This window comes from Petromyzon marinus, unplaced genomic scaffold (assembly GCF_048934315.1).
Source record: "Petromyzon marinus isolate PM22_M1 ecotype Great Lakes invasive population unplaced genomic scaffold, UKy_Petmar_22M1.pri1.0 PM_G_Scaffold_77, whole genome shotgun sequence".
NCBI lineage: Eukaryota > Metazoa > Chordata > Hyperoartia > Petromyzontiformes > Petromyzontidae > Petromyzon > Petromyzon marinus.
In genome coordinates, this window is record NW_027423032.1 from 50,239 (window position 1) to 68,657 (window position 18,419).

The window sequence follows — 18,419 nt, forward strand, 5'->3', positions numbered from 1 at the left end:
TTCTTCACGTTCTGTAGATGTAGATGCAACTGATTCATCACGTTCTGCAGATGTAGATCCCACTGGTTCTTCGTGTTCTGTAGATGTAGATGCAACTGGTTATTCACGTTCTGCAGATGTAGATGCCACTGGTTCTTCACGTTCTGTAGATGTAGATGCAACTGGTTCTTCATGTTCTGCAGATGTAGATGCCACTGATTCTTCACGTTCTGTAGATGTAGATGCCACTGGTTCTTCACGTTCTGTAGATGCCACTGGTTCTTCACGTTCTGTAGATGTAGATGCCACTGGTTCTTCATGTTCTGTAGATGTAGATGCAACTGGTTATTCACGTTCTGCAGATGTAGATGCCACTGGTTCTTCATGTTCTGTAGATATAGATGCCACTGGTTCTTCACGTTCTGCAGATGTAGATGCCACTGGTTCATCGCGTTCTGCAGATTATGATGCCACTGGTTCTTCCCGTTCTGCAGATGTAGATGCCACTGGTTCTTCACGTTCTGCAGATGTAGATGCCACTGGTTCTTTGCGTTCTGCAGATGTAGATGCCACTGCTTCTTCGCGTTCTGCAGATGTAGATGCCACTGGCTCTTCGCATTCTGCAGATTATGATGCCACTGGTTCTTCACGTTCTGTAGATGTAGATGCAACTGGTTCTTCACGTTCTGCAGATGTAGATGCCACTGGTTCTTCGCATTCTGCAGATGTAGATGCCACTGGTTCTTCACATTCTGTAGATGTAGATGCCACTGGTTCTTCACATTCTGTAGATGTAGATGCAACTGGTTCTTCACTTTCTGTAGATGTAGATGCCACTGGTTCTTCGTGTTCCGCAGATTTAAATGCCACTGGTTCTTCATGTTCTGCAGATGTAGATGCAACTGGTTCTTCACGTTCTGCAGATGTAGATGCAACTGGTTCTTCACGTTCTGCAGATGTAGATGCCACTGGTTCTTCATGTTCTGTAGATGTAGATGCAACTTTTTCTCCACGTTCTGTAGATGTAGATGCCACTGGTTTCTTCACGTTCTGTAGATGTAGATGCAACAGGTTCTTCACGTCCTGTAGATGTAGATGCAACAGGTTCTTCACGTTCTGCAGATGTAGATGCCACTGATTCTTCACGTTCTGTAGATGTTGATGCCACTGGTTCTTCGTGTTCTGCATATTTAAATGCCACTGGTTCTTCATGTTCTGCAGATGTAGATGCAACTGGTTCTTCACGTTCTGCAGATGTAGATGCAACTGGTTCTTCACGTTCTGTAGATGTAGATGCCACTGGTTCTTCATGTTCTGTAGATGTAGATGCCACTGGTTCTTCACGTTCTGTAGATGTAGATGCAACTTTTTCTCCACGTTCTGTAGATGTAGATGCAACAGGTTCTTCACGTTCTGCAGATGTAGATGCCACTGATTCTTCACGTTCTGTAGATGTTGATGCCACTGGTTCTTCGTGTTCTGCATATTTAAATGCCACTGGTTCTTCATGTTCTGCAGATGTAGATGCAACTGGTTCTTCACGTTCTGCAGATGTAGATGCAACAGGTTCTTCACGTTCTGTAGATGTAGATGCCACTGGTTCTTCATGTTCTGTAGATGTAAATGCAACTGGTTCTTCACGTTCTGTAGATGTAGATGCCACCGGTTTCTTCACGTTCTGTAGATGTAGATGCAACAGGTTCTTCACGTTCTGTAGATGTAGATGCAACAGGTTCTTCACGTTCTGCAGGTGTAGATGCCATTGGTTCTTCGTGTTCTGTAGATTTAGATGCCACTGGTTCTTCACGTTCTGTAGATGTAGATGCAACTGATTCATCACGTTCTGCAGATGTAGATCCCACTGGTTCTTCGTGTTCTGTAGATGTAGATGCAACTGGTTATTCACGTTCTGCAGATGTAGATGCCACTGGTTCTTCACGTTCTGTAGATGTAGATGCAACTGGTTCTTCATGTTCTGCAGATGTAGATGCCACTGATTCTTCACGTTCTGTAGATGTAGATGCCACTGGTTCTTCACGTTCTGTAGATGCCACTGGTTCTTCACGTTCTGTAGATGTAGATGCCACTGGTTCTTCATGTTCTGTAGATGTAGATGCAACTGGTTATTCACGTTCTGCAGATGTAGATGCCACTGGTTCTTCATGTTCTGTAGATGTAGATGCCACTGGTTCTTCACGTTCTGCAGATGTAGATGCCACTGGTTCATCGCGTTCTGCAGATTATGATGCCACTGGTTCTTCCCGTTCTGCAGATGTAGATGCCACTGGTTCTTCACGTTCTGCAGATGTAGATGCCACTGGTTCTTTGCGTTCTGCAGATGTAGATGCCACTGGTTCTTCGCGTTCTGCAGATGTAGATGCCACTGGCTCTTCGCATTCTGCAGATTATGATGCCACTGGTTCTTCACGTTCTGTAGATGTAGATGCAACTGGTTCTTCACGTTCTGCAGATGTAGATGCCACTGGTTCTTCGCATTCTGCAGATGTAGATGCCACTGGTTCTTCACATTCTGTAGGTGTAGATGCCACTGGTTCTTCACATTCTGTAGATGCAGATGCAACTGGTTCTTCACTTTCTGTAGATGTAGATGCCACTGGTTCTTCGTGTTCCGCAGATTTAAATGCCACTGGTTCTTCATGTTCTGCAGATGTAGATGCAACTGGTTCTTCACGTTCTGCAGATGTAGATGCAACTGGTTCTTCACGTTCTGCAGATGTAGATGCCACTGGTTCTTCATGTTCTGTAGATGTAGATGCAACTTTTTCTCCACGTTCTGTAGATGTAGATGCCACTGGTTTCTTCACGTTCTGTAGATGTAGATGCAACAGGTTCTTCACGTCCTGTAGATGTAGATGCAACAGGTTCTTCACGTTCTGCAGATGTAGATGCCACTGATTCTTCACGTTCTGTAGATGTTGATGCCACTGGTTCTTCGTGTTCTGCATATTTAAATGCCACTGGTTCTTCATGTTCTGCAGATGTAGATGCAACTGGTTCTTCACGTTCTGCAGATGTAGATGCAACTGGTTCTTCACGTTCTGTAGATGTAGATGCCACTGGTTCTTCATGTTCTGTAGATGTAGATGCCACTGGTTCTTCACGTTCTGTAGATGTGGATGCAACTTTTTCTCCACGTTCTGTAGATGTAGATGCAACAGGTTCTTCACGTTCTGCAGATGTAGATGCCACTGATTCTTCACGTTCTGTAGATGTTGATGCCACTGGTTCTTCGTGTTCTGCATATTTAAATGCCACTGGTTCTTCATGTTCTGCAGATGTAGATGCAACTGGTTCTTCACGTTCTGCAGATGTAGATGCAACAGGTTCTTCACGTTCTGTAGATGTAGATGCCACTGGTTCTTCATGTTCTGTAGATGTAGATGCAACTGGTTCTTCACGTTCTGTAGATGTAGATGCCACTGGTTTCTTCACGTTCTGTAGATGTAGATGCAACAGGTTCTTCACGTTCTGTAGATGTAGATGCAACAGGTTCTTCACGTTCTGCAGGTGTAGATGCCATTGGTTCTTCGTGTTCTGTAGATTTAGATGCCACTGGTTCTTCACGTTCTGTAGATGTAGATGCAACTGATTCATCACGTTCTGCAGATGTAGATCCCACTGGTTCTTCGTGTTCTGTAGATGTAGATGCAACTGGTTATTCACGTTCTGCAGATGTAGATGCCACTGGTTCTTCACGTTCTGTAGATGTAGATGCAACTGGTTCTTCATGTTCTGTAGATGTAGATGCCACTGGTTCTTCACGTTCTGTAAATGCAACTGGTTATTCACGTTCTGCAGATGTAGATGCCACTGGTTCTTCATGTTCTGTAGATGTAGATGCCACTGGTTCTTCACGTTCTGCAGATGTAGATGCCACTGGTTCATCGCGTTATGCAGATTATGATGCCACTGGTTCTTCCCGTTCTGCAGATGTAGATGCCACTGGTTCTTCACGTTCTGCAGATGTAGATACCACTGGTTCTTTGCGTTCTGCAGATGTAGATGCCACTGGTTCTTCGCGTTCTGCAGATGTAGATGCCACTGGTTCTTCGCATTCTGCAGATTATGATGCCACTGGTTCTTCACGTTCTGTAGATGTAGATGCAACTGGTTCTTCACGTTCTGCAGATGTAGATGCCACTGGTTCTTCGCATTCTGCAGATGTAGATGCCACTGGTTCTTCACATTCTGTAGATGTAGATGCCACTGGTTCTTCACATTCTGTAGATGTAGATGCAACTGGTTCTTCACTTTCTGTAGATGTAGATGCCACTGGTTCTTCCTGTTCCGCAGATTTAAATGCCACTGGTTCTTCATGTTCTGCAGATGTAGATGCAACTGGTTCTTCACGTTCTGCAGATGTAGATGCAACTGGTTCTTCACGTTCTGCAGATGTAGATGCCACTGGTTCTTCATGTTCTGTAGATGTAGATGCAACTTTTTCTCCACGTTCTGTAGATGTAGATGCCACTGGTTTCTTCACGTTCTGTAGATGTAGATGGAACAGGTTCTTCACGTCCTGTAGATGTAGATGCAACAGGTTCTTCACGTTCTGCAGATGTAGATGCCACTGATTCTTCACGTTCTGTAGATGTTGATGCCACTGGTTCTTCGTGTTCTGCATATTTAAATGCCACTGGTTCTTCATGTTCTGCAGATGTAGATGTAACTGGTTCTTCACGTTCTGCAGATGTAGATGCAACTGGTTCTTCACGTTCTGTAGATGTAGATGCCACTGGTTCTTCATGTTCTGTAGATGTAGATGCCACTGGTTCTTCACGTTCTGTAGATGTGGATGCAACTTTTTCTCCACGTTCTGTAGATGTAGATGCAACAGGTTCTTCACGTTCTGCAGATGTAGATGCCACTGATTCTTCACGTTCTGTAGATGTTGATGCCACTGGTTCTTCGTGTTCTGCATATTTAAATGCCACTGGTTCTTCATGTTCTGCAGATGTAGATGCAACTGGTTCTTCACGTTCTGCAGATGTAGATGCAACAGGTTCTTCACGTTCTGTAGATGTAGATGCCACTGGTTCTTCATGTTCTGTAGATGTAAATGCAACTGGTTCTTCACGTTCTGTAGATGTAGATGCCACTGGTTTCTTCACGTTCTGTAGATGTAGATGCAACAGGTTCTTCACGTTCTGTAGATGTAGATGCAACAGGTTCTTCACGTTCTGCAGGTGTAGATGCCATTGGTTCTTCGTGTTCTGTAGATTTAGATGCCACTGGTTCTTCACGTTCTGTAGATGTAGATGCAACTGATTCATCACGTTCTGCAGATGTAGATCCCACTGGTTCTTCGTGTTCTGTAGATGTAGATGCAACTGGTTATTCACGTTCTGCAGATGTAAATGCCACTGGTTCTTCACGTTCTGTAGATGTAGATGCAACTGGTTCTTCATGTTCTGCAGATGTAGATGCCACTGATTCTTCACGTTCTGTAGATGTAGATGCCACTGGTTCTTCACGTTCTGTAGATGCCACTGGTTCTTCACGTTCTGTAGATGTAGATGCCACTGGTTCTTCATGTTCTGTAGATGTAGATGCAACTGGTTATTCACGTTCTGCAGATGTAGATGCCACTGGTTCTTCATGTTCTGTAGATGTAGATGCCACTGGTTCTTCACGTTCTGCAGATGTAGATGCCACTGGTTCATCGCGTTCTGCAGATTATGATGCCACTGGTTCTTCCCGTTCTGCAGATGTAGATGCCACTGGTTCTTCACGTTCTGCAGATGTAGATACCACTGGTTCTTTGCGTTCTGCAGATGTAGATGCCACTGGTTCTTCGCGTTCTGCAGATGTAGATGCCACTGGTTCTTCGCATTCTGCAGATGTAGATGCCACTGGTTCTTCACATTCTGTAGATGTAGATGCCACTGGTTCTTCACATTCTGTAGATGTAGATGCAACTGGTTCTTCACTTTCTGTAGATGTAGATGCCACTGGTTCTTCGTGTTCCGCAGATTTAAATGCCACTGGTTCTTCATGTTCTGCAGATGTAGATGCAACTGGTTCTTCACGTTCTGCAGATGTAGATGCAACTGGTTCTTCACGTTCTGCAGATGTAGATGCCACTGGTTCTTCATGTTCTGTAGATGTAGATGCAACTTTTTCTCCACGTTCTGTAGATGTAGATGCCACTGGTTTCTTCACGTTCTGTAGATGTAGATGCAACAGGTTCTTCACGTTCTGTAGATGTAGATGCAACAGGTTCTTCACGTTCTGCAGATGTAGATGCCACTGATTCTTCACGTTCTGTAGATGTTGATGCCACTGGTTCTTCGTGTTCTGCATATTTAAATGCCACTGGTTCTTCATGTTCTGCAGATGTAGATGCAACTGGTTCTTCACGTTCTGCAGATGTAGATGCAACAGGTTCTTCACGTTCTGTAGATGTAGATGCCACTGGTTCTTCATGTTCTGTAGATGTAGATGCAACTGGTTCTTCACGTTTTGTAGATGTAGATGCCACTGGTTTCTTCACGTTCTGTAGATGTAGATGCAACATGTTCTTCACGTTCTGTAGATGTAGATACAACAGGTTCTTCACGTTCTGCAGGTGTAGATGCCATTGGTTCTTCGTGTTCTGTAGATTTAGATGCCACTGGTTCTTCACGTTCTGTAGATGTAGATGCAACTGATTCATCACGTTCTGCAGATGTAGATCCCACTGGTTCTTCGTGTTCTGTAGATGTAGATGCAACTGGTTATTCACGTTCTGCAGATGTAAATGCCACTGGTTCTTCACGTTCTGTAGATGTAGATGCAACTGGTTCTTCATGTTCTGTAGATGTAGATGCCACTGGTTCTTCACGTTCTGTAGATGCCACTGGTTCTTCACGTTCTGTAGATGTAGATGCCACTGGTTCTTCATGTTCTGTAGATGTAGATGCAACTGGTTATTCACGTTCTGCAGATGTAGATGCCACTGGTTCTTCATGTTCTGTAGATGTAGATGCCACTGGTTCTTCACGTTCTGCAGATGTAGATGCCACTGGTTCATCGCGTTCTGCAGATTATGATGCCACTGGTTCTTCCCGTTCTGCAGATGTAGATGCCACTGGTTCTTCACGTTCTGCAGATGTAGATACCACTGGTTCTTTGCGTTCTGCAGATGTAGATGCCACTGGTTCTTCGCGTTCTGCAGATGTAGATGCCACTGGTTCTTCGCATTCTGCAGATGTAGATGCCACTGGTTCTTCACATTCTGTAGATGTAGATGCCACTGGTTCTTCACATTCTGTAGATGTAGATGCAACTGGTTCTTCACTTTCTGTAGATGTAGATGCCACTGGTTCTTCGTGTTCCGCAGATTTAAATGCCACTGGTTCTTCATGTTCTGCAGATGTAGATGCAACTGGTTCTTCACGTTCTGCAGATGTAGATGCAACTGGTTCTTCACGTTCTGCAGATGTAGATGCCACTGGTTCTTCATGTTCTGTAGATGTAGATGCAACTTTTTCTCCACGTTCTGTAGATGTAGATGCCACTGGTTTCTTCACGTTCTGTAGATGTAGATGCAACAGGTTCTTCACGTTCTGTAGATGTAGATGCAACAGGTTCTTCACGTTCTGCAGATGTAGATGCCACTGATTCTTCAATGTTCTGTAGATGTTGATGCCACTGGTTCTTCGTGTTCTGCATATTTAAATGCCACTGGTTCTTCATGTTCTGCAGATGTAGATGCAACTGGTTCTTCACGTTCTGCAGATGTAGATGCAACAGGTTCTTCACGTTCTGTAGATGTAGATGCCACTGGTTCTTCATGTTCTGTAGATGTAGATGCAACTGGTTCTTCACGTTTTGTAGATGTAGATGCCACTGGTTTCTTCACGTTCTGTAGATGTAGATGCAACATGTTCTTCACGTTCTGTAGATGTAGATACAACAGGTTCTTCACGTTCTGCAGGTGTAGATGCCATTGGTTCTTCGTGTTCTGTAGATTTAGATGCCACTGGTTCTTCACGTTCTGTAGATGTAGATGCAACTGATTCATCACGTTCTGCAGATGTAGATCCCACTGGTTCTTCGTGTTCTGTAGATGTAGATGCAACTTGTTATTCACGTTCTGCAGATGTAGATGCCACTGGTTCTTCACGTTCTGTAGATGTAGATGCCACTGGTTCTTCACGTTCTGCAGATGTAGATGCCACTGGTTCTTCGCGTTCTCTAGATTTCACTGGTTCTTGACGTTCTGTATATGTAGATGCCACTGGTTCTTCGCATTCTGCAGATGTAGATGCCACTGGTTCTTCACATTCTGTAGATGTAGATGCCACTGGTTCTTTGCGTTCTGCAGATGTAGATGCCACTGGTTCTTCGCGTTCTGCAGATGTAGATGCCACTGGTTCTTCGCATTCTGCAGATTATGATGCCACTGGTTCTTCACGTTCTGTAGATGTAGATGCAACTGGTTCTTCACGTTCTGCAGATGTAGATGCCACTGGTTCTTCGCATTCTGCAGATGTAGATGCCACTGGTTCCTCACATTCTGTAGATGTAGATGCCACTGGTTCTTCACATTCTGTAGATGTAGATGCAACTGGTTATCTGGTTATTCATGTTCTGCAGATGTAGATGCCACTGATTCTTCACGTTCTGTAGATGTAGATGCCACTGGTTCTTCACGTTCTGTAGATGCCACTGGTTCTTCACGTTCTGTAGATGTAGATGCCACTGGTTCTTCATGTTCTGTAGATGTAACTGGTTATTCACGTTCTGCAGATGTAGATGCCGTTGGTTCTTCGTGTTCTGTAGATGTAGATGCCACTGGTTCTTCACGTTCTGTAGATGTAGATGCCACTGGTTCTTCACGTTCTGTAGATGTAGACGGCACTGGTTCTTCACGTTCTGCAGATGTAGATGCCACTGGTTCTTCACGTTCTGCAGATGTAGATGCCACTGGTTCTTCGCGTTCTGCAGATGTAGATGCCACTGGTTCTTCATGTTCTGCAGATCTAGATGCCACTGGTTCTACACGTTCTGCAGATCTAGACGCCACTGGTTCTTCTTGTTCTGCAGATGTAGATGCCACTGGTTCATCACGTTCTACAGATGTAGTTGCCAATGGTTCTTCACGTTCTGTCGATGTAGATGCCACCACTGCCATTTATTGTGCGTGGAGGTTGAACTTACGACTCTCATTCCAAACGGGCAACTGGACAAACGGGATAGATTTTTGTATTATCTCTAAAAGTCTTTAAGTTGAAGGTTTGTAAGTAGAGTAGTGCATGTACAAACTCGTGCGAACATTTCCCCGCAGCGGCGTTGCTGCATCTGACCGGCGGCCACGATGAGCTGGGGCTACCTCACGCAGCTGCTGGAGAAGGTTGATCGGCACTCCACCTTCCTGAGCAAGCTGTGGATCACCACCTTCCTCATCTTTCGCATCGTTCTCACGACGGTCGCCGGCGAGTCCATCTACTACGACGAGCAGGGCAGCTTCGCGTGCAACACGGCGCAGCCCGGCTGCGAGAACGTCTGCTACGACAGCTTCGCACCGCTCTCCCACGTCCGCTTCTGGGTGTTCCAGAGCATCGCGGTCGCCACGCCCACCATCCTGTACCTCGGCTTTGCAGTGCATCGCATCACCAGGTACGGAGGTCCCCGGAGGGAGTTTTCACAGCGGGGGAGCTACGGTGGAAATTGAATGGCTGCCCGCAGTTGGAAATGTTTTAATTTGTTTTTTAATTAGGCTGCGCCGTCGATTTGGTCACGAGTTTGAACGGTGAAAGGGCCGGCAAGGTTTCCCCTTGACTTAGGAATGGAGTTCCGTTCCCGAGCCCCCCCGTCGGTACGTCCGAACGGCTAGTTTACTTCAGGAGAGCGAATCTGCGCTGTGTTTAAACACGCACACGGTCAGCGTCGTGAAATACGCTGCGGTTCAACAGCAAAAAGGGAAGCATTGTTAAACTCTTCAACAGTAAGAAATATAATACATCTGCATGCGATATTATAATTGCGTAGTGTATCTATATTTATTATAGGGAATTTTGTGAATATGTGTGTCTGTTCGAAATGTTTAGCGTACTTCCCGACATGCAACACACTTGAAATTTGCCATGTGGGTACTTTCCAGACTGTACACCATGCAAACATAAAAATACACTTTTTTGGGGGGGGGGGGGGGGGATGACGATGAAGTGTGACGAGAATCGATATCTGGTGAGCTTTTGTGGTATCGAGTAATTGGGAATAGGCCGATTCTAAAGAAATCTACAACCTTCGATTCCTTTGCGCAATCTAAAGAATCGAATCTTGGCGCGCGAGCGTACGTTTTTTTTCCGCCGCGCGTTGGGTTTTATTTAAATTTTTATGAATGAGGTAACGATCATCGTTTATTTTTTTATTTGTATATGTTATGTTTTTAAGTTTTGATAAGTTTTTCAATATTTTTTTCCCCCGGGCAACGCCGGATGCTTCCCGCTAGTAGTAAATAAAGCGTAAAATAAAGGAAGGTAAATATTTTCACTTACCTCGAGTCCCGATGCTGGCTTGCTTGTAGCGCACAGACATCCACAACAACAACCGCCATTTGCCACTAAGCGGTGGTGACGTCACCACGGTGCTTGTGCCAGGCTACGTGCACGGTAAGGCCACGCACACACAGACACACGCGGACGCGCACGGGGCCACATGCGCACAAAGACAAAAATCCCCCATGTAGCCTTCACAGGCTGTCGGGATAAGCGCTGCTCGTGAGCGGCGCCTCAAAGCACACGAGGGGGGTCTATGGCCAAAGCCACGCCGGGCTGCATTTTTCTCCCCAGTTGGCAAAGTTTTTACAAATCGCATCAGCTACTCATTCGAGGCTGAGTCGACCTAGGGTAGGCCCAGGACCGATTCAGATCATTGCCACCGGCACGGACACTTTAAGTGGTCTCTCAGAGGCGACGATCAGAAGTGAAAGTGGAATCCCGGACAGCCTCGTAGCTGTCGCTGTTCGTCGTAATGTCGCGTTTCATAGCGAGCGCATATTTCCATTTGCTCGCGACGTTTCACACCGAGGGGTGAAACTTAAACGCCGCCGCTCTCTGTCGTGGTAGGATCGAGTACAAGCGAGACGAACAAACCAAGCGAGCCAAGCGAGCCGGCGGCCCCGACCGCGTGGTTGAATGCACGGAGAAAGAGGAGGTGGAGGAGGTGGAGGGTGAAGAAGATGGCAAGGGGAAGCAGCACAACGAGCGGTGGTGGATCAAGACGGACGGCCTGATGGTGGCCTACACCCTCCAGCTGCTGGCCCGCACGCTGGCCGAGGTTGGCTTCCTGGTGGGGCAGTACCTGATGTATGGCTTGGAGGTGGCCCCGCGCTTCAAGTGCGTCCGTGACCTCTGCCCGAATAGCGTCGACTGCTTTGTGTCGCGCCCCACGGAGAAGACCGTCTTCCTTCTGGTCATGTACGCAGTCGCCGGTCTCAGCCTCCTGCTCCAACTGTCCGAGATTGCCTACCTGGGGCTGGGCGCCATCCACGACTCGCTGAGCGGGAGGCACCGGCCACGGAGCAGGTGGGGGGCCTCGCCGGCTCGGTTGGCATTGCGTCACGTAAACTAAACGTGCCGGGTCGCTACCGGCTCGACACTCGCCGGCTGTGTGTCAGAGAGTGACCCCAACTACGCCGACAATTCGAGTTTCCGTGCCGTTTCGCCGATGATGACAACAGCAAAAAACATCATGGGACCTCCCTTGCCAGTAACAAAATATAAGAATATGTTTGACCCTTTTCTAGAAATAAAACAGCTGTGTGAACATGATAACACCAAACGTAAACCTCTTGCAAGGAATCATCTCACTGCATTGGCCACACACACGGTACTTGTAATGAACATGCAAACAGAAAAAAAACATGCTCTGGTAGTCTACGAGATGATGATGATGATGCATTGTCTTTGAAACTGATTGTTCCACACCAGAGACAGCTTTCTTTAGAGCCTCGTGTGTCTCACCCCGAGCTGTCAATGTCTTCGTAGTGGCATTGTCCTCTCATCTAACACTGTTTGAGACTAGGCTCTAAACAAAGCTGTCTCTTATTTTTGGTTCTTTCGCTAAAGTCACGTGGAAGGGAAATAATATTGGTTCCGTCAGCTCCCCAACCGCTATATATATAGATGATGTGTGTAGTTTATAGTGTAGTGTATGTGTTGATAGCTATGTATAGAGATGTTGTGTGTAGTTTATAGTGTAGTGTATGGTGTAGTGTATGTGTTGATAACTATGTATATAGATGTTGTGTATAGTTTATAGTGTAGTGTATGTGTTGCTATCTATGTATATAGATGTTGTGTATAGTTTATAGTGTAGTGTATAGTGTAGTGTATGTGTTGATAGCTATGTATATAGATGTGTGTAGTTTATAGTGTAGTGTATAATGTAGTGTATGTGTTGATAGCTATGTATATAGATGTGTATAGTTTATAGTGTAGTGTATGTGTTGATAGCTATGTATATAGATGTTGTGTGTAGTGTATAGTGTAGTGTATAATGCAGTGTATGTGTTGATAGCTATGTATATATGTTGTGTGTAGTTTATAGTGTAGTGTATAGTGTAGTGTATGTATTGATAGCTATATATATAGATGTTGTGTGTAATGTATAGTGTAGTGTATAATGTAGTATATGTGTTGATAGCTATGTATATAGATGTTGTGTATAGTTTATAGTGTAGTGTTTAGTGTAGTGTATGTGTTGATAGCTATGTATATAGATGTTGTCTGTGTAGTGTATAGTGTAGTGTATAGTGTAGTGTATGTGTTGATAGCTATGTATATAGATGTGTATAGTTTATAGTGTAGTGTATAGTGTAGTGTATGTGTTGATAGCTATGTATATAGATGTTGTGTGTAGTGTATAGTGTAGTGTATAATGCAGTGTATGTGTTGATAGCTATGTATATATGTTGTGTGTAGTTTATAGTGTAGTGTATAGTGTAGTGTATGTGTTGATAGCTATGTATATAGATGTTGTGTGTAGTGTATAGTGTAGTGTATAATGTAGTGTATGTGTTGATAGCTATGTATATAGATGTTGTGTGTATAGTGTATAGTGTATGTGTTGATAGCTATGTATATAGATGTTGTGTGTGTAGTGCATAGTGTAGTGTATAGTGTAGTGTATGTGTTGATAGCTATGTATATAGATGTTTTGTGTGTAGTTTATAGTGTAGTGTATAGTGTAGTGTATGTGTTGATAGCTATGTATATAGATGTTTTGTGTGTAGTTTATAGTGTAGTGTATAGTGTAGTGTATGTGTTGATAGCTATATATATAGATGTTGTGTGTAGTGTATAGTGTAGTGTATAGTGTAGTGTATGTGTTGATAGCTATGTATATAGATGTTTTGTGTGTAGTTTATAGTGTATTGTATAGTGTAGTGTATGTGTTGATAGCTATGTATATAGATGTTTTGTGTGTAGTTTATAGTGTAGTGTATAGTGTAGTGTATGTGTTGATAGCTATGTATATACATGTTGTGTGTAGTGTATAGTGTAGTGTATAATGTAGTGTATGTGTTGATAGCTATGTATATATGTTGTGTGTAGTTTATAGTGTAGTGTATAGTGTAGTGTATGTGTTGATAGCTATGTATATAGATGTTGTGTTTGTAATGTATAGTGTAGTGTATGTGTTGATAGCGATGTATATAGATGTGTGTAGTTTATAGTGTAGTGTATGTGTTGATAGCTATGTATATAGATGTTTGTAATTTATAGTGTAGTGTATAGTGTAGTGTATGTGTTGATAGCTATGTATAGATGTTGTGTGTAGTGTATAGTGTAGTGTATGTGTTGATAGCTATGTATATAGATGTTGTGTATAGTTTATAGTGTAGTGTATAATGTAGTGTATATGTTGATCTCTATATATATAGATGTTGTGTGTAGTGTATAGTGTAGTGTATAATGTAGTGTATGTGTTGATAGCTATATATATGTTGCGTGTAGTGTATAGTGTATGTGTTGATAGCTATGTATATAGATGGTGTGTGTGTAGTGTATACTGTATAGCGTAGTGTATGTGTTGATAGCTATGTATATAGCTGTTGTGTGTGTAGTGTATACTGTATAGTGTAGTGTATGTGTTGATAGCTATGTATATAGATGTTGTGTGTAGTTTATAGTGTAGTGTACAATGTAGTGTATGTGTTGATAGCTATGGATATAGATGTTGTGTTTGTAGTGTATAGTGTAGTGTACGTGTTGATAGCTATATATATATTGTGTATATTTTATAGTGTAGTATATGTGTTGATAGCTATGTATATCGATGTTGCGTGTGTAGTGTATGTGTTGATAGCTATGTATATAGATTTTGATTTAAAGCTTTCGTGACTGCAGTAATTCATATTCTTAGCTCTTTCGGTAAAGTCACGTTGAAGGGAAACAATAAAATAATAAAATATATAAAACAATAAAAATTCTCACGACGTTTCGACCATAACACAAACGGTCGTCATCAGGTGTGTCGGTTTGCATTAATTAATTTATTTTTTACAGTGTGTTTATTTATTTTTAAAAAACGTCAGCGCCAAGCGCAGCGATTTGGCAGTTTATTTAGAAGGACGAGTCCATCTATGTTCTGAAAAGAGGAGGGGGGAGGCGAAAAATTAATGTATGCTGTCTGAAAGCCACTGTAAGCGTGAACAATCAATTAAGACCTGAAATGGTTAATCAAATCTTTCCAATGATTGCTAAGCCAGAATCCATCTTCTCGGTTGGAATTGTCTCTGTGCTTGTATATGTGGATAGCCTCATGAACGAATCTCTCATGGTAGCCAGATGGCTTACAAAGAACCTCTGTCTTGGAAAAGTCAATGTCATGTGAGCCTACTGAATTATAACAATGATCTGCCACGGCCGAGGTGTTGGTCCTACGGTGTTTAAGGTCTGCTTTGTGTTCACGGATGCGGTCCGAGACGTGGCGTTTGGTTTCTCCAATGTAACTACTACCACAGAGGCAACTTAGTTTGTAGACACCAGGGTACTGTATGTCCGGAATCACTTCTTTTACAGATGGAACCAGATCACGGATTTTATGTAATGTGTTGAAACGGACCTGGATCTTGTGTTTATTCAAGATTTTAGAGATCTTTTTTGTGATCCCCGCAATGTAGGGTAAAGTGGTGGTTTTGAAAGGCTCCTCAAGAGGGTCCTTCATGGTTTGAGTGATAGCTTTGCGGATTGTATAGTCGGAGTAACCATTAGCCTTAAGAACTTGGTGTACGTGCTTGAGTTCACTGACTATGTGTTCCTGGTCGGATATGCATTGGGCTCTATGTTACAGAGTCTTGATGAGAGAATTCTTCTGTGATGGATGGTGGTGGGAATCCGGTTTTATTGTTTTATATATATTTTTTATTATTTTATTGTTTCCCTTCAACGTGACTTTACCGAAAGAGCTAAGAATATGTATATAGATGTTGTGTGCACTATACACTGCACTATACACTGCACTATACACTACACTATACACTGCACTATACACTGCACTATACACTACACTATACACTACAATACACTGCACTATACACTGCACTATGCACTGCACTATCCACCGCACTATGCACTGCACTATACACTACACTATACACTGCACTATACACTACACTATACACTGCACTATTCACTACACTATACACTATACACTGCACTATACACTCCGCTATACACTACACTATACACTACACTATACACTACACTACACACTACAGTACACTATAAACTACACTATACACTACTATCCACTGCACTATACACTACACTATGCACTGCACTATACACTACACTATACACTACACTATACACTACACTATACACTACACTACACACTACAGTACACTATACACTACACTATACACTACTATCCACTGCACTATACACTACATTATACACTGCACTATACACTACACTATACACTGCACTATACACTGCACTATACACTACACTATACACTGCACTATACACTACTATACACTACGCTACACACTACACTATACACTACACTATACACTACTATACACTACACTATACACTGCACTTTATACTACTATACATTACACTATACACTGCACTTTATACTACACTATACACTGCACTATACATGCGATATAACCAAAAAACCCTCTATCATGGAGAGTGTATATATATTTTTTGTTAATGAAAATACTCTTATTGAAATTCGACTCGTTTCTAGGGTGGCAGATGCCGGCGAGCCGGAGTCCACGGCGGGGCCCAGAGCGACGTCACCATCGGAATTGTGGCAGCTCCGTGACGAGGTGCAGGAGCTTCAGACGGAGCTGGGGGCGACGCCGAGGGCCCACCAGGAGCCCCCCGAGCAGGCCGCTGGCGGCGCCTCCCACGGCGTGGACGCGCCCCACGACCTGCACGTCTTGATTTAGCGGGATGGTTTTACTCTCGGGCGTAGTTATCGCATTACCTAAATTATCAACGAAGGTGTATATCGGATTAATTGTTTATGTGGCAGCTGCTACATTGGGCAGACGGGACGTAACATCAGCGTAAGACTAAAAGAACATCAGAGAAATATTAAATTATCTCAAACACAACTGTCGGCAGTGGCAGAACATGCTTGTCAACAAGGACACTCAATTGATTTTGACAATGTTGCAGTGGTGTGTAAAACGAATTATTACTGGCAAAGACTAATTAGAGAATCCATTGAAATTGAGAGGAACAAGAATAACTTTAATCGCTCTGACAGCTACCGGCTTAGTGCGGCCTGGAAGCGTATTATTAAATAATACACATTACATTTAAAGAATTACTAATCTACAACTCATTACTAATCATAACCAATGACTGATTACTAATCGATTATATAATTACAATACCCCCCCCTCCGCCTCTAATCAATGCACCTGATATGAGTTAAGTGATGACGTCACCCTGCTGCTCTATATAAAAACCGGGAGCAAGCGAGGGCTTTACCATTCTGGCGAATTGCTTGATGATGCTGGATGTATTTACCAGCGAAACGTCGTACTCAAACTGTAAATGTGGATTAACTCTTCAACACACCGGGGGGCTGAAGTAGTGAATTATTTGTCTTTTGTCAACGTGACACTTTTTTTTGCTGATTGGCCGTGTCGGGTGGTGGAGGGTTACGACACATTTATAAATAAACGCGATCTAACCCAAAAACCTTTATTATGAATAATATTGGTCGCGAAAGCCTACGTGTTAAACTGAGGTGACACAGTGTTGTATGTATTGTTTTTCAGAAAAATATTCAATAAAATTGGGAAATGTAAATTATTATTGTGTATTTCATGTTAATTGATGCTAATTGAGTAAGTTTAATGTGATCAATCGCACACCCACTAAACACACGCACACCCCCACTAAACACAGACACGTAGGTAAAATAAAATAAATGAAAACTAAATTAAATCACGACGTTTCGGAGGCAACACAAGCTTCCGTCTTCAGATGGAAACCGTCAGCAAAATTGCTTTGATAGCAGGCTACAGTCTACATTAGTGGTTTATTATTTTAGTTTATGATAGTCAACAACAACCGCCATTGGTCACTAAGTGGTGATGACGTCACCACGACGCTTGTGCCAGGCTATGTGCACCTTGAGGCCAAGTGAAGTGTCGAATGCCCGCTGGCATGTCACGGGGCATACCCAGGTGCCACTGGTCGACTGACTGAGATGACTGAGATGACTGGCTGATGCACCACCTGTGCCCCCTACTGTGCCAACTTGCTGTGCTTTAGACAGACACACAGACATACAGGACAGGTGGACAGACACAGATAAGAGGAACACAGAGACAGAAAGATAGAGAGACAGAGACACAGGCAGAGAGAGACACAGAGGCAAACAGAGATACAGACGTACAGAGAGATGTTGAATCGAACACATTTAACTCGCTCCATTGAAAGAGATTCCTCGATCTTTGCCCATCCCCGAAAGTCGTTCTAGTTTCTATTTATTTCATTGTGTGTGGTGTGTACGTGTAAGCAATGTGGGATATCGATGTACACGGATATGAACAATATCAGCAGACAAGACGTCTTTCATACTCTTTGGTTCTTTCAGTAAAGTCACGTAGGTAGAAAAAATAAAATAATAAAAAAAGAAATCACGATGTTTCGATCACAACACGAGCAGTCATCCTCAGGAGAAACATCCAGACATTGTCGCGGCAGAAGTCACGTGAGTTACAGAACGTGACAAAGGTGCCCCCCCCCCCCCCCCCCCCCCGTGGCTCACCCCGCTCAGCTGAGCATTGTTTTAATGCGGTGGACTCACGTGAAATGTATTTCTGTAAAAGGAAGGTACTTTGAAAACCCACTGGCTTTACTCTTTTACAGTGAGGGAAAAAGTATTTCATCCCCTGCTCATTTTGTACGTTTGCCCACTGACAAAGAAATGATCAGTATATAATTTTA

The 18,419-nt window shown here is 43.3% G+C and overlaps 1 protein-coding gene across 1 annotated transcript in view; it reads left to right on the forward strand.

The window, feature by feature from the left end:
- LOC142920805 (gap junction gamma-1 protein-like) overlaps positions 1–17,277 on the forward strand; it is a 29,980-nt gene extending 12,703 nt beyond the window's left edge. Inside the window, exons 2-4 of the mRNA XM_076062890.1 lie at positions 9,272–9,603; positions 11,055–11,513; positions 16,195–17,277. Of these exons, the coding sequence (XP_075919005.1) occupies positions 9,302–9,603; positions 11,055–11,513; positions 16,195–16,399 (966 nt within the window). The 5' untranslated portion in view covers positions 9,272–9,301 and the 3' untranslated portion in view covers positions 16,400–17,277. The remainder of the gene's footprint in view (positions 1–9,271; positions 9,604–11,054; positions 11,514–16,194) is intronic.
- The last annotated feature ends 1,142 nt before the right edge of the window (positions 17,278–18,419 follow it).